Source organism: Epinephelus moara, chromosome 10 (genome assembly GCF_006386435.1).
Source record: "Epinephelus moara isolate mb chromosome 10, YSFRI_EMoa_1.0, whole genome shotgun sequence".
Taxonomy (NCBI): domain Eukaryota; kingdom Metazoa; phylum Chordata; class Actinopteri; order Perciformes; family Serranidae; genus Epinephelus; species Epinephelus moara.
The window spans coordinates 30,958,544-30,974,597 of NC_065515.1; the positions used below are offsets into that span (position 1 = coordinate 30,958,544).

General features: G+C 42.5%; 1 protein-coding gene across 4 annotated transcripts in view; it reads right to left on the reverse strand.

The window, feature by feature from the left end:
• adamts10 (ADAM metallopeptidase with thrombospondin type 1 motif, 10) overlaps window positions 1–16,054 on the reverse strand; it is a 63,041-nt gene that overhangs the window by 23,369 nt on the left and 23,618 nt on the right. For all 4 annotated transcript variants that reach the window (XM_050055126.1, XM_050055124.1, XM_050055123.1 and 1 more), the window contains exons 8-16: window positions 14,780–14,925; window positions 13,647–13,690; window positions 12,613–12,718; window positions 7,127–7,273; window positions 6,705–6,846; window positions 3,582–3,689; window positions 3,065–3,210; window positions 718–781; window positions 376–478 (exon numbers count right to left, since the gene is read on the reverse strand). In XM_050055126.1, the coding sequence (XP_049911083.1) occupies window positions 376–478; window positions 718–781; window positions 3,065–3,210; window positions 3,582–3,689; window positions 6,705–6,846; window positions 7,127–7,273; window positions 12,613–12,718; window positions 13,647–13,690; window positions 14,780–14,925 (1,006 nt within the window). The remainder of the gene's footprint in view (window positions 1–375; window positions 479–717; window positions 782–3,064; window positions 3,211–3,581; window positions 3,690–6,704; window positions 6,847–7,126; window positions 7,274–12,612; window positions 12,719–13,646; window positions 13,691–14,779; window positions 14,926–16,054) is intronic.

The window sequence follows — 16,054 nt, forward strand, 5'->3', positions numbered from 1 at the left end:
ATATCCCCCACTGAGAGAGATTTATCATTCTGTATGACTGGGTTATTATTACACGTAGTTATGCATTTAAATGTAAATCTACACCATTGTCTGAAGGAAATATCAACTATGTTCACCCCCTAGTCGCTAACTCAACTGGTCAGGTAGTGTTGAATTTAGCTTTTTGCTGTAAATAGCTGTCTGCTGCTAGAAAAGGTGTTGAACTAAAACTGTAAAGTTGTCGAATTGAAAACTGAAACAGTCATCTGAAAGATGCTAAAACACTAAGTGGATCTACAAACAGGTAGAGATCACCACAGTGCAAATAATGACACACACAGTCGATAGTTACACAGACACACACACACCCCATACAGTGATCAGTTACTCGCTCACCTCCTCTGTATGGCTTCCAGGTGTAAAACTTTCCCCGGAAAGGAACGCTGTCGAAATCAGAGCACTGAATCTCACGGAAATCTCGAGAGCCTGCAGGGCACTCCTGTAACACACGCACATATATGTATACACATATGTAGGTAACACATATATAAACACATACATAGGTAACATACATATATACACATACACAGGTATATATAATATATACAACCACAAATGCATGCGATCAGGGTCCCATGCAGTGAGCAACACAAAACGAATAAAATCAAATAATATTCATGATTTTGATTAGCGTATGTTTACCAGTCAATAATGACGATGAAGAGCAGCAATACTCACATCAATATTGCAGGACCTGAAGCGCTTTCTCTCCCCCAGACAATACTTTCCACCAATAGTTGGCCTACAACCAAACACAGAGAATTAGGCCAGTCAGTCACATCTGAGTACAATTTAACAACATCTAACCTCCATCACATCACCACACTACACTGGCTCCCGATCTCTGCTTTGTCTGCCTTCGTCTGTGTGTTTTCAATCTCACTGTCTGTCTCCTTTATTGATTTACTGTCTATCACACACCATCACAACAACACCTCTGCATTAAAATAATAATAATAAAAAAAACCCAAAACCAGCTGACAAGGACGTCAGAGCCGATTACCGTCAAATGGCTGCCTCTGCTAAACTTTCAACAAACTTGAACAGAATGGAGCCAAAGCAAACGTGCAAACCATGCTCAGATATGATATAAAAGAAAACACTGTTGGCCTCAGATTTGGGTCGGTTCATTCCAGTTTAATCAGTTCAAGGTGAGGGATCTGGTGACTCTGATTCAAAATAGAGTCTGCTCGCCCTTTGGTGATGATTCAGACTATCTAAATTACTTCATACATGATAAAGACAGTGGCACTGCTGTCTGGAAATAAACCTTAGCCATAGTGCTTTCTGCACTGAGTTTGCATGTTCTTACAGCTTTCCTCTCACAGGTAAAACTGATAAGCAGTTTTCTCGGGATAGAACTGTCTAACTTTACCTTTGCTGATAACAACTCCCAAACCTGAGGTACTGGCTGATACCAGTGCTCTTTTACGTTTTTATATTGTTTTGGGACTGACTGGGATTATTTTTCCATATGCAGCACATATCTAGATATGCATATCATACAAACAGTATTTTGTCTATAGTGCTCACCATTGTTGTTATTACTATTATTTGTTCTGGCACGCCGCTTGACAAGAGCTTGACAAAGGCGCTAGTCCCGCCTGTGCCACTCATTGGTTGTTTTTTATCTTAACCGAGAAACCACTGTTATATGTCATGATGTTAGATGAATCAGTCAACATGAACTCAGTGGAGTGGGTGGATTCAAAGGTCTGGACCCAGTTATGGGTTCCTATATTAAATCCCTCCTGAACCAATACCACAGAGTGACTTCTACACTGTAAGTGATGGGGGAAACTAATATGAGTCTTCAACTGTCTAATTTATCCACATTAAGTGGGCATCTTAAGGAATTATAGTCTTTTTAGCACAAAATTCCCTTGTTGCGTTCCTGTGCAGGGTGTTTCCTTTCTAAAGCGTGCTGGAAGGATACTTCCTGTACAGCTGAACTTTATTATCATTTTTGCACAGAAAGTGGAATGTGGATTTTGTCCATGTCTTACAGTGTAGTCACTCCATGAAGGTATCAGCCAGCATGGGCAGGAGGAACAATAAAAGCGACCAATCCTTCAATGTACATATGGGCACGAGAGTGTTGTACTGAGATTGATTGGAAAAAGAAAACATTGCCTATCATGTAAAGCAGTGTATTGTATTTGACACAATGCTGCAACTGCAGTCTCTTCAAGGTGGCTAACTAGTAAGAAATTAACTGACTAATTTCACTGTTAGGGCCCTGACACACCAGGTCGACGGTTGGCTGTCAGTCAATGTCAGGCTGTCAGTGAGCATCTGTTTGCGTCCTGGTTTTTGCGGTGTGTCTCCCACTCTGTGTTAGCAGTAGCTCATCCTTGTCAGCTGTTTTTGGCTGATTCAGCACGGTGAAGCAACAATTGATATGGTGGAACCCACTGGTAAATTAAATCGCTCTTACTGGCAGTTTAGCTCAGTGCACGAGAAGATAAACAAAAGTGAGGACAGGAAACAAACAGCCAAAGTCGAGAGACAGAGACTGAACCAAACTTGTTGCATTAGGTAAAAAAATTAAAAATATAACCACTGAGCTCTCTAGCAGGAACAAATTGTAATTATTTGTGTTACTGTTAGGTATTGCATGGTACACATCCTTTGTTCTTTCGGCATCAGGCATCTTGAATTTGTCCTGTCGGTTTCCCGTTTTGAATGACAAATAGTGAATACCGCCACCTGCTGGTATGGAGAGTTAATTTCTCTAACACATGCACAGAACGTAACTAGTTGGTCATTGGCTATAGTGTGTGCAGTGTGTTCAAGTGCAACTTTTTGGCAGAGACACAGGTGATGTGTGGCAACGCAAAAGTCAGCCTTCGTCGCCATTAGTTATTTGATGTCGGTTTGGTGTGTTTGGGCCCTTACATTCAAAACACCTGTTCTATTGGCCCTTACATATCCAGTCATTTTGAAGTTAGCAACTTGACCGTGAAGTAGAGTTTCCCACTGAAAGAGTGATGCACTTCACACTTGTCACAGCTGAGACTTATACCTGGGGCTGTCACAGTGTCTGATAGATGAGGAGACTCCCCCTCCACAGGTCCTGCTGCACTCCTCCCAGGGTGACCACAGACCCCAGCCCCCGTCCACACCCTCCGGACGAGTCCCGTACGCCACACACACCCTCTTGTAGCACCACTGCAGCACAAACACATATATTTATACACATGTTCAGACAGACAGAATTCACACATAAACAACAACTGGACAGGATATCCTAAAATCCCAAGAACAGTTGCTTTTAGCTTGTTTGTGTTTTACAGGGTGACTTTTGTTCTGAAAATGGTCAATCCCACAAATATTTTTATTGGAAACTGTGCTATCCAAACAAAACAACAGCCAAGATGAGTCAGTGCTGTTCTTATTCTTGTAAGAAGCAGAACCAGTCCCCGATGAACAAAGTCATCCTACCCACGCAAGCCACATTTAGCCTCTTTCTTTTGTGGAAACACTTCCCCCAGTATGTGTTAAGTCTGTTAACTAATAAAAAGGTTAATTTCAGTACTTACCCCTTTCTCTATGGTGTTGGTCTGACAGATGGTTCCCTCCGCAGCGGGAATGCTGCTGGTGATGCAACGGTTGCTCTTGCTCATGCACCAAAGTTCACTGCAGACTTCCTGTGTGTGTGAGTGGCAGGAGAATAAAAACAACCAGTCACACTGTTTCTACATAAGTTCATCATATCATTATAAAGACATGAGAGCAGACACACTCTTGTTCACCTTCCTCTCTGCTCCCTCTACAGCGATGCCTATACCACATGGGATTATGTTTTATTGTGGACATATGCTCTGACCACATAGTATCGATAGTAATGAGTCTATAAAGCTGTATGCTGTTCCAGATGTCCATTCACTCTGAACCTGGCCCCATAAAAGCTGACCACGCAATAAAGTGAATGCTATTCAGCGAAGGTATTGCAAGATGTTTCACGCTGTCAAAGAGGCCAACTTGAAGGAGAGAGCTGGAGGAACACAAATCAGGAGTGAGCCGTTAGGTAAATAACTTTACTGAGATTGAGTCAGCTAGAGCAGAAAGATTAAGTCAGCTTGGTTCCATCATAAATAAGAAATTAAAAAGCTGGAGTTATGAAAATCAAAAGGGGACTGTGCTTATTATTTCAATCTTTTCTTCATTATCAAAGAGGCTTCATCAGGTCTGTTTTACGGCACAACTGACAAAGCCTCTTGAACAAGTGATGAAATGTCTTATAAACTGTAATAGCAGCTGCCCTTTGACTTCAAGATTTTCTCTGACCTGGATGACTGAAGATCTTTGCTGACAAAAATTAAAAAGCTTTGACAAGTATCATTATTTTTATGATACACAATCCATCAGTGTGATTTGGGGGGGTTAGGACAGTTTCAGACTTAAAACTAGGGTCATCTATTGACTGCATGTAAAGTTGGACGATGTACCCCCCCCCCCCACCCCCCACCCCCCCCCCACCCCCCCACGCGCTAAAAAAAAAAAAAAAAAAAAGCCTAAATACCCTGGATACAATCGCTACCATCTTGCACTGATGACAGCATTTGGAGCTAGAGCGCCCTATTTAGATGGTCTAAAACGCAAAGCGCCAGGCGCGCGGCGCATGGGCGTGTCCCAGTCACTTGCTAGTTAGACAGCGCGTTTTCAGACTGTGCGCCATGGTGGAGAGTCTAAAAGGGTTGGACTTACTCTGTGAATTAGTCATATGTGTGTTTTGGGCGTATCATTCAATAAGCCAATCAGAGTGTCACCTCTCATTCCCTTTAAGAGAGGGGCGATTGGAGCGCACGGCGGAGAGCTAGTTAGATGGCGGACCTACCAACTGAAAAGACTGAGCGTTTCACAGCTGAGGAGACGATAAATGTATCTCTATATCGACTGTCCCGTCACATCTGATGTCAGATCAAAGGGGATTGGCACCATTTGGCACGTTTGGCACGCTTAATGGAAACCCAACCTGATTTGATTACAGTAACACAGCTGCAAACTACTAAGTTCACATCCCTCTCAGCCACAAACAGCCACAGCATCAGATAGGGAGTATACTATATTCAGCATCTGTCATCTTAGAAAAGTCAAAAGAAAGAAACAGTGAGACTGCGAGAGAGAAAGAGAGAGCGCACGTGCACGAGAGAAACGCTGTCAACAAATTGTAAATTAATCAATTTATTTTATTTTAACCCGGGAGGTTAGAGAGCCCAGCTCCCTCTCCAGCATCCTGAACCCCCCCGCCTGAAGGTGCAGGAAAGGCTGGTCCCGTGGCTGCACCCGGGCCGTCTGGTCTGGCTGCGCGCTGGCTGCGGAGTTGGGGTCATCCTCCTCCTCCTTCTGATAAATATTTTAATGTGCACAATAATAACCTTTCACATTGTAATCATATTTTTATTTGTTATCTTTTGCATATGTGTGGCTGCTCCGTGTGTGTGTGAGCAGAGTGCACGCGTGTTGTGCACCCGCCTAGAGACGCATATTACTAACTTGTTTAACAGTGAAATACTGCGGCGTTGACTTTGGACCAGGTTTTTGTTGGTCACTGGCGCATTTGCTTTTTACGTCATCTAACTAGCAACGCGCCATGACTGCGCCTGACAACTCCTCATTTTTAGACCAACACACCCAGAGAAGCGCAAGTTCATTTGCTAGTTAGACGACGAGGGTGCAGGGCGTGAAAATGACAACTGCGCCTGCATCTAAATAGCAATGACACTTGCGACATGGATTATGCGCCCTCCGCCATCCGCTTTAGACCATCTAAATAGGGCCCTTAGTCTGTGCGGTAGTGATCGGGAGGTGGAGCCATACACCTGTCTGACCCAATCGCAAGCACATCGACTGACACACACAGCTGTCACTTATTGCAATAGGCTAAATAACTTATTAAAACCAAACTTACCAGAAAAACAAATATTTTAACATATTTGACATGTACTTTGTTTTTAGTTTTTTAGTTTGGCCAGTGTCTCATCCACTAACATGAAGGGGGCGGAGTTTATGACTTATACTGCAGCCAGCCACCAGGGGGTGATGGAGCTGTCATGCCATCCATCTTTATATACAGCCTATGGGGTCACCCTGCTCCCAAACACGATTAAAGGACTCAGGAGAAAGACAAAATAGAACAATGATACATAACAATACAGTATAAAGTGAGACAAGATAATTTGGTTAGCCGCCATGCTGTGGGCATTATTGCTCTAGGGGTGGCAATAGCACTCGTTCACTCAGTTGGCCCTCTAGTCCACCATTTGGGCCCGCACTCAAACATCTCAAAAACTTCTGGAGGCCTTGGCACAAAATTTCATACAGACATTCATGATCCCCAGAGGGTAACTCCTACTGACGCTGGTGTGCCCTTGACTTTTCATCTAACGCCATCAATTTGAAATTTTAATTTGTAACCTTGATGTGACCAAATACCTGCAAAATGAATGACATTCCTATCAGTCCCACTGCACTGTGTTGCTAATATGCTAAACTAAGATGGTAAACAGGGTAAACATCAGCAGGTTAACGTAATCCTTTTGAGCATGCTAGCATGGCAACCTCAGCTCAAAGTTCCACTGAGTTTAGAAAAAGTATTGATCATAAGAGGAAATGTAAATTGAAAGGAGAAAGAAAATTAGGATTGTAGACTGGGCACTCACCGCATATTTACATTGTCGAGATCTGACACCGTACTGAAATCGGCATTGTTCGTCTGCGTCGTAGGCTTGACCCGGCGCTGTGGTGGGGTACACAAACTCCTGCTTGGGGGGGACGTTGTTCAGACAAGAGCCCATACCTGAGCTAAAGCACATCACAAAGGAGGTCAAAATATAAAATAACTGGCAAAGTTTTCAGTTGTTTTTCTGAGAATATCCAGAGTAATATAGCTTTATTGAAACACTGAACAAGCAACAGATAATTAAATTCAAGTGGGTTTGCCTTCTGTCAAGATGCATCTGTTACTTGAGTGTTTCCTTGACCATCAAAAATGTGACTCTGACATCCAAGTGAATTTTTCTTTCTCAAACCTCTAGTTACCAAATTATTTGTGGTGTTGCAGATATCTGATAGGCTGACTCACTCCAGGAAGCTTGTGATGTAATCCCGGCTACAGGCAGACCAGATGAATGGGTTTGTCTTCATTGTGATGTGGTCAGCCATCAGCTTGGCGGTCTCCTGGCTGCGGGGCCCGCAGGCGTTCCCCATACCGTCATGGTTCATCCCAAACCTAAAACCCATGATGATACAGTGACAACACTTTGAGGCCGTGCGGACCGGTAATAGTCTCTGCAGCAGGGATGGGGACAGCGGAAAAAAGATCCCTGTGGATAACCAAGTGGGATCTAAAAAACAGACATGTTGTGGCGGTTTGATTGTCAGAGGTCAGGAGTCCTGTCTGACAAAATAAATCAAATTAACATCAAACCACAGAAAGGATATATGACCTGATTCATAAACCCACAGGAAATATGATTATTGACATTAAGTGGCAGGTCACCACAATGTGAAAGAGTATACTCCACAGCTGTAACAAATGTTCAACTTCATCGAGCAAAAATCTCAGATCAGATGTTTTATCATTTTTATCATAAGACAGTAGACAGTGGTCTTCAATACATTTAGTTCTGTCCATCGGGACTTGGAGGAGCCCTGCCAGTTTTCTATTCTAAGGTGGGCACCAAAGTTTAGTGTCACCAATTCAGTATCTGACAAAATGTCTCCTCTTCTGTTCCTGAGATATGATGTTGAATAATGGTCAACAAGTGTTTTTGCAGAACATTATGATGCCACAGTGAAGTTGACCTTTGCCCACCAAATTCTAATCAGTTCTGGTGGACGTTTGTGCCAAATTTAAGTAAAGTTCCTCAAGGCCTTCTTGAGATATAGCGGCCATGAGAGTAAGACTGATGCAAGATCAAAATGATCTTAAAGGGATAGTGCACCCAAAAATTAAAATTCAGCCATTATCTACTCACCCTCATGCTGATGGAGGCCCTGGTGAAGTTTTAGAGTCCTCACATCCCTTGCGGAGATCGGCGGGGGGAGCGGCTAGCACACCTAATGGCATACGGCGCCCCAGACTAACGTCCAAGAACACAAAATTGAATCCACAAAGTACCTCCATACTGCTCATCCATAGTGATCCAAGTGTCCTGAAGCCTGTAGCTCTGACTGCTTCTCTGTGCTCTGCGTTGACGTGTGCGCGCCTGCGCGAGACCAGCGAAAGCATGAGCTTTGCTTACCCGTGCTTACATCACGTGACACGTGCACTGCAGGGGGAGACAACAGTAACCACAGTAGCTAAAAGATAATTTGCACTACGGTCTTTTAGCAAAGGACAGCCCAACATGTCTGAAGACTTTGAAATTGAGGAGGAACAGCATTTCTTTGTTGAGCCGTATTTGTTTGAGCCCGAGTATACGCACGGAACTCAGGCTACTGGAGAAGCAACCGCTGCAGCTTATGAGCCTAACCCTCAGCCAGCCGCAGAATACCGGAGTCGAGCACTGGAAACCTGGTGGTGTAGTTGTTTCAAATGCAAAGCAATGCCAACGGATGAGGAAAGTCTTTGCTGCTCAGACTGGGAATTGGCGATGCCTGCACTTGAGAATCTGGACATCAGTACTGACGAGACTGCTGCCCTTCAGAGACTGTGCATCACCGATCACCCTGAGCGCGCACACGTGAGCGCGGAGCACAGAGAAGCAGTCAGAGCTACAGGCTACAGTGAGGCTAAAAACAGAGTTCATATGACGTTTTTCAAAACAACTTTTTATGTCGGGGCTGCAGCACACTTGGATCACTATGGATGAGCAGTATGGAGATACTTTGTGGATTCAATTTTGTGTTCTTGGACGTTAGTCTGGGGCGCCGTCAGCCATTAGGTGTGCTAGTCACTCCCCCCGCTGATCTCCACAAGGGATGTGAGGACTCTAAAACTTCACCAGGGCCTCCATTGGCATATGGGTGAGTAGATAATGGCTGAATTTTCATTTTTGGGTGCACTATCCCTTTAACCTTTGACGTATGACCATCGGTTTGGAATTGGCCAACACTGTAGACTCTCTATCGTTGCATAATCCTTCACGAGCTATTACATCTTCTACAGCTGGGTTTATAAATACACATAATTATGTGCACAAGAAAAAAGGAGCACAGCTTTTATCTATTATGCTCCAAAATAATGGAATACCCTTCCAAAAGCCATAAGAGATGCTGGCCTGGTGAACATTTTTAAATGACAGCTGAAAACCTTTTTTATTTAGTCTGGCTTTTAATTAATGTAATTCTTCTTCTTTTACTATTCTTACTGGTCTCTGTAGTTTTTACCTTCACTTTTATATTTTGGTTATTACTGACTATCGTTTTATTGTCTAATCTTGTTGTGCTTTGTGCTCTTGTGTCGTATCTTTATTGTTAAGCACTCTGAACTGAACCCTTTGTATGAAAAGTGTTCTGTAAAAAATATTTATCAATATTATCATTAAAATCTAATCAGTTCAATCGTTAAATCCATGTCGATGTTTGTGCCAGATTTTAAGAAATTCCTGAGGTGTTCTTGAGATATCACACTGACGAAAATGGGATGGACGTACAACCTAAACACATAATGCCTCCAGCCACGACAGTCACCAGCATAAACGTGTACACCATAGTGCCCAATGTAACATATTCAAATTGCCTCTGTTACTAGATTTGACTAACAATCCTAACCATAAGATATTCAAAGTACTATCTTAAATGACAAAGAAAATCATCATCAGACCCTCACATTTGAGACCCGGGAACCAGAAAACGTTGACTGAAAAAAAGCTGAAACAATTAATCAATTATCAAAATAGCTGCAGATTAAATTTCTGACAATCAATTAATTGTTACAACATTACTGACACATTTAAACTGTATAACTGTATAAGCCTGTGGGATATAAAACTAGCAGAGCTCTTGGTCCCCAGACCAGGACTGAATCTCACTTACAAAAATAGTTAAATAACAAAAAATTAAAAGTATCGTCCATAAAAATAATTTGTTATTTGAAGTGTTCCATCTTCAACATTATGGGGTAAAGGGATATAAAAAAAAAATGACATGATATCATGATAGTCTATTGGTGTAGACCAGCAAAAGCAAGCACACACACATGAACGCGATGCCCATGTCTCATGGTCTCGCGCAAGGCTACAATGAGGCTAAAAACAGAGTTCAAATGTCGTTTTTCCAATCAACTTTTTATGTCGGGGTTTCAGGACACTTAGATCACTACGGACGAGCAGTATGGAGATATTTTGTGGTTTCAATTATGTGTTTTTGGACATTTGAATCTGGGGCACCATAAGCCTCCATTAGGTGGAGTTGTGTTGCTATCCCCTCTCCCCTTGAAGTCTTGTGAGGACTCTAAAACTTCACCTGATCCTCCCTCGGCATGACGGTGAGTAGATAATGGCTGAATTTTCATGTTGGGTGCACTATCCCTTTAACAGGTTTGCAAATCCAGGGTACCTAGCAGCTATTGCTCGTTCATGGCAGAGTCACAGAGGACAAGGGGGGGAGGAGGGGAGGGAGGGCGAGCTAGCTCCATTGTGTTTGATAACATTGTTGAACGTAAACAGAAGTGACGTCCAACGGTGCTTAGCGTGCCTTTAATATTGAATTAAAGTCAAGTGCTTTCGAATCATCTGTCTCAAGTCAAAGTCAAGTCTCAAGTCATGAATACAAAGTCAAAGTCAAGTCGAGTCTTTTATCAATGTTAGTCAAGCAAGTCTCAAGTCATCATATTTGCGACTCGAGTCTGACTCGAGTCAAGTCATGTGACTCGAGTCCCCCATCTCTGCCAAACAGTATTAAGTTACAGTGTTAGCTGTCGATTTGTTGCCTTTTCATTCATGACACACAGCGATAACACTCACAGTAGCTGCGTTTTGAATGTTCTGAAAGCTTTTCCTCCCTCAGCTGAGTCATTTCTGTCTCGGTCAGTCTCGTCTTTTCATGTGGGTACCCTCCACCACAAACAGGCCTGCATTCAATCTAATGCTGCACTGTGATGTCAAAACAATTTATATGACAATTAAAAACAAATGTTAATTTTGTTGAGGCCGAGGAAGCAGATTGTATATATCAGCACACTATGTCCAGTCATGTTGGCTATTGAACCTTGTGGTTTGAGTACTCGAAAGCTACCTGTGTTAATCATTATCAGGGCGAGACCCCAAATGATCCACCATATGTCTCGGGGCTGTGTGCAGACATAATGCAATGGGAACTCAATTACACTGAGCGAGTAGGATACTCCCCAAAAATAAACCAACTTGATGGTTTTCTCAGTAAAAAAAGAAGGATAAAATCAGTAACCTCGCTTCACTTACTGTATGCATGGTAGAAATAAAGCACACAGGCAGATATAAAAGTGCGTGTTACTAAGCGACAGAGATCAGCTTTACCAGGTAAATGAGTAAAACACAGTTTGAAAGTCATCCAGAGGATCCAGATATAAACAGAGGCATCTCCAGGTGCTGTACCAACCCCACATGTAACCAATTCCACATATAAATACTGTGACTGAAAGAAAATATACAACTATCAACACACTCTCAAAGGATGGGGATGACTCATGGTGTTAGAGATTACATAAACTCTCTCTGGAGATCTAGAGGTGTAATCTGAGGAGGGAGGGATCATCTCAGACCAGAACACAAGACAAGACATATGAGACACCCCAGGGAGGCCTTCAGGGACATTTTGTGTTTCAGCCGCAGCTGAAGAACAACAACCATATTTCTGGTAGGGATTTGGTGTTTTGTTTCCGGTTTGACAACATGGGGGTTATGAACTTCTCCTCTGCAGCCATTGCATTGGAGAATTGCTTGAAGGAGCTGTATGCAACATTCAGAGCCTTTCTATGATTCAGAGGGCAGCACACAGTTCTCAACATCGAGGTGGCTGAGCATGTGGCTAGTATTTAACAGTGCTAACTCAATAAACAGTGCTAACAATGGCAACAGTGCTGACACTGTTAACGTGGGGTAAACTGGAGGGGGGGGGGGGGGGTTGTCCTGATATCAACTGCAACCACTGTATGAGTGCAGTGCAGAGCAGCGGTGATTGGCTGACCAGTGAAACACACACACAGGGACTCACATGCACTAACATGCATGCCCTGCTGGACCGGCTACCACAACAAAGAATAGAAAAGCTTGGAATACAACACAAACAGCGGTAGCGTGATGCAACTCTGCTAAGGACACCATTACTCCGCTATATCTTTACATAGCAAATCATTTTTAGCTGCTGTATCAAAGATCTTAATGTCATGTACAGCCACTTTTATTAGCATGGTCTCTGCATGCAGCATGGTGGAAACCTGTCCTGAAAGATGCATCACATGTCATCCCTGTTGTATACTTTTTATTGTACACTGTTTAACAAAACTCAGGCCTTTATTGAGCCTGAGAAAAAAGACTGTCAACTGAAATATACAGCATTTGTGACATGAAGTGTATTTGTGTTGGGTTTTCGAAAAAAGAGATGAGCCTGAGAATGGCAAGTGTATTGCGATTGTGTTTCACTCACGTATGTCCTATCTCGTGGGCGATAGTGAAGGCTGTTCCCAGGCCGATGTCCTCATTGATGCTGCAGCTCCTCTCTGGCTCGCACATCCCTCCAACAGGAGCCAGACCTGTCTCACACACACACACACACACACACACACACATATAAATATAAGTCATCAGACATCAGATTTTAAAAAAAGGTTTTGATTCTTCAAATACAGCAACAACACACACACTAAACCTTCCTATGAGTCAGTGATTCACAATCTTTTTACTGTCAGGGACCCCTAAATTTATACACATTAGGTCATTGACCCCCAGTTGATAAGACTGATTGTTAGATATGATTAACGTCCACAATTCTGTTGTTCAACTACAGTAGAGACGATGACCAAGGAGGAAATGAACCCTATGATCAGAATAGTCTCTCTTATGACTCTTACTCACATTGGGCTCACTTCTACAGTGAATTAACTAGTGAAAATAAACTAGACCAATTCGCGTATCTGGGTTTTCATTTATACAACAATGTATAGGATCTATATTAAAAATGTACGTACCAACAAAAGGCAAAAAATGGTGTGCACCAAAAAATATTTGACAATTTCAGGCTTCCACCTCACCCACTGTGTCACCAATTTCCTGTCTCCGAAATGTTTGTAAGCATGGGTCAAAGTTTCTTCAATCAAGTCTGTTTTCATAGATCACAACTTTTGCGTGCAAAGTGGCGTACACAGGCCTCATTTTGTGCATATGCAATCTTCATAAATGAGACCCCAGATCATAAAAGTGAGGACAGTTTGACCAGCCCTCACTTCAGCCTGAACCTTCACATTTGGAGTGTTTAGATTTGATTTCATGGGTTACACTGAGAGTTTAATTTTGGTTCAGTTTAGTGTATGGGCTGAGGTCAATCATGAGGGTTACGTCAGGCTTAGGAGTAAGGGAATGCTTTATTGTCACTGAGGGGTCTGGTAAGTATAGTAGAGTAAGTATAGTGTTTATAAAGTACAAATATGTGTGTGTGTGTGTGTGTGTGTGTGTGTGTGTTACCTAGGGTTTCACAGGGCTTGTTCTTTTGGATGCAGATGTCATATCTGCAGACGGGAAGCAAAATCAACCAGGTTGTTAAACTAATAATTATATACTCACACAGAAACAGAAACATTCACACTCAGTAAATGTAATCACACTGTACATATGCAGACAAACTTGTACAAACACACTTGACATGGACACGTACAGTGCATTCACAGATGGTGACAGACGCACTCACACAGACATTACAGTCGGACAGTGGACAGCAGTGATAGCAGACAGATATAGATTTAAAAGAACAATAGCAGGAAATCTTGGACGGTCACAGTGGTGTCATCTGTCTGGACAGTTTCCATCCTCTGCTTGATAAATCCTGTCGTAAAACCCAAGTGTTCTCACAAAGCCACCACCGAAACCACAAGACATTTATCTATCTGTACTCTTACATAAGCTTATAGCACATTCTGTCAGGAAGAATAGGAAAGTATTTGTTGCAGCGCTGCCATTGCATTCAGATGACTCTGACCAAACCATGGCCGTGTTGTCTGCTGCTGCACATTCCTCAGTCAATAGCATCAGTGTTTTATCTGCTTGATATGCATCTACCACTGTTGTATCTGTTTTACTCCAGTAGTGTCAGTAACAGAGAGCGCAGTTAGAGAAGTTACAAATAAACTGTCAGATTCTAAGCAGCTTTGCTTTGATTTCTGCCCTCTTTCTCATCTTCTCCATTCTCTCTGAGCTGCTTTCTCCAAAAAATAATCTTACATTGTCTCTTGCTCTCTCCTTATATCTCTCTCTTTTACATTTTCTCTCCAGATGCTGAGCTGGGCAGAGCGGTCTCAGCTATCGTCACCTCAGACAGGACAAGATACAGCCCAAGTCTCTTGGACTTGGCTTAATGAAAACCTATGAGGATAAGGGCTGGGAATGTAAGAATTCAGCTCTGAGGAAACACTGTTTTAACCCTTACATGAACTGGGAGATTGACTAAATATATTTTCATGTACACAAAATTGCAGTGGGACCAATTTTGTTTTAGCTTTAAAATAATGTCTCCATTCTGAATTACCTTTATTCGTGTATGAAAAATCTTCAGAACAGATTTACAGATTTGTGAAAAAGGTTTGTCTGTGTGTATTTCTGACCTGGTGATTAGCACAGCAGTGTCATGGTGAGCGATCCCGTTGTCTGGTATGGCGTTACCGTAGCTGCTGCGGTGCTGGATGGTTTTCTGCCACTTACAGAAGCTGTCTAAAGACTTCCCTGCGTGGTGGTTGATCTCCAGTGTTGGCTGGAGGAGAGACAAGAGAGAGAATACAGAGTCAAAAGCAAAGTGGGAAAATAAACATGTGCATTTAAATCTTAAAACACAAAAAAATGGATGTTACAACCCAACCATTTTATATTTATACCTTGTTAAGTAATATAAGGTTATTCAAGTGTCAACAAAGGCATGATTTCAACAATCAGATGATAAGCCCAACAATGCTATGATAACCCAGCCCCACTCTTCCTGTATTGCTATGTTTCTGCCCAAGTATGTTAGTCTTACTGTTCTATGAAAACAATGTATTTCCACCAAACTGTCAACTTAGAAAAAAGCCCCTTCTCAGCTTTGTATCATAACTTTTTTTTTTAGATAATAAATGGGAATTTTAAATGGTTTAGTTGGCATAAGAAGTAGGAGGATTTTCTTAATACGAAAAGGAACACTTAACTAAAAATCAGCAAATCTGGAGTTACATGGTTTTCACTGGATAGCCCTCTCATTAGACTGTATGTCATACATGGCGAGACAATATTTGGATTCCAGGCTTTAAAAGCTTAGGAAACCTCCCTCCACTCTATCAAAGGAGCGAATGTGGAGGCAGGATCAGAGCGAAGGCGCTTTCTAGTATTATGAGAGCGCAGAGAGGAGACGAAGAGGAGGGAGTGCTCTGCTGGCCACAGCTGGCGAGAACTCGTAACCCAGGAATGCATGTGGTGACATAACTAGTAATTGTCTCATCCCACAGTCCCTCATTTCTGGGCCCATTGCTGGCCTGATTTTATTTTCCAGGGGCAGCTTGCCGTTTTCAGACCTGGAAACCGGCAGCAGAACCGCTCACCGAGACTACTCTCGATCCTGTCCCGACCTCAACCTCAACGGTCCATGGAGAAAGAATAACAACACTAATACTGCCCACCGCTAATGATCCTAACATTTACTTCTTTACTCTGTCAGATGACGAACACATCCGAGCGGTAAATTATGGGGCTAATTTTGAGGCAGTATGAACAGTATGAATCATAAATGTTCCCTAATAAGACAGCTATAGAGGAAACCTCAAAGCCACACTGTAATACCCCTTTAATTCAGTATGATTAATCTGTCAGATTGCTAGAGGGTCAACATTACGACGGGGCCGGCCACACAGTCT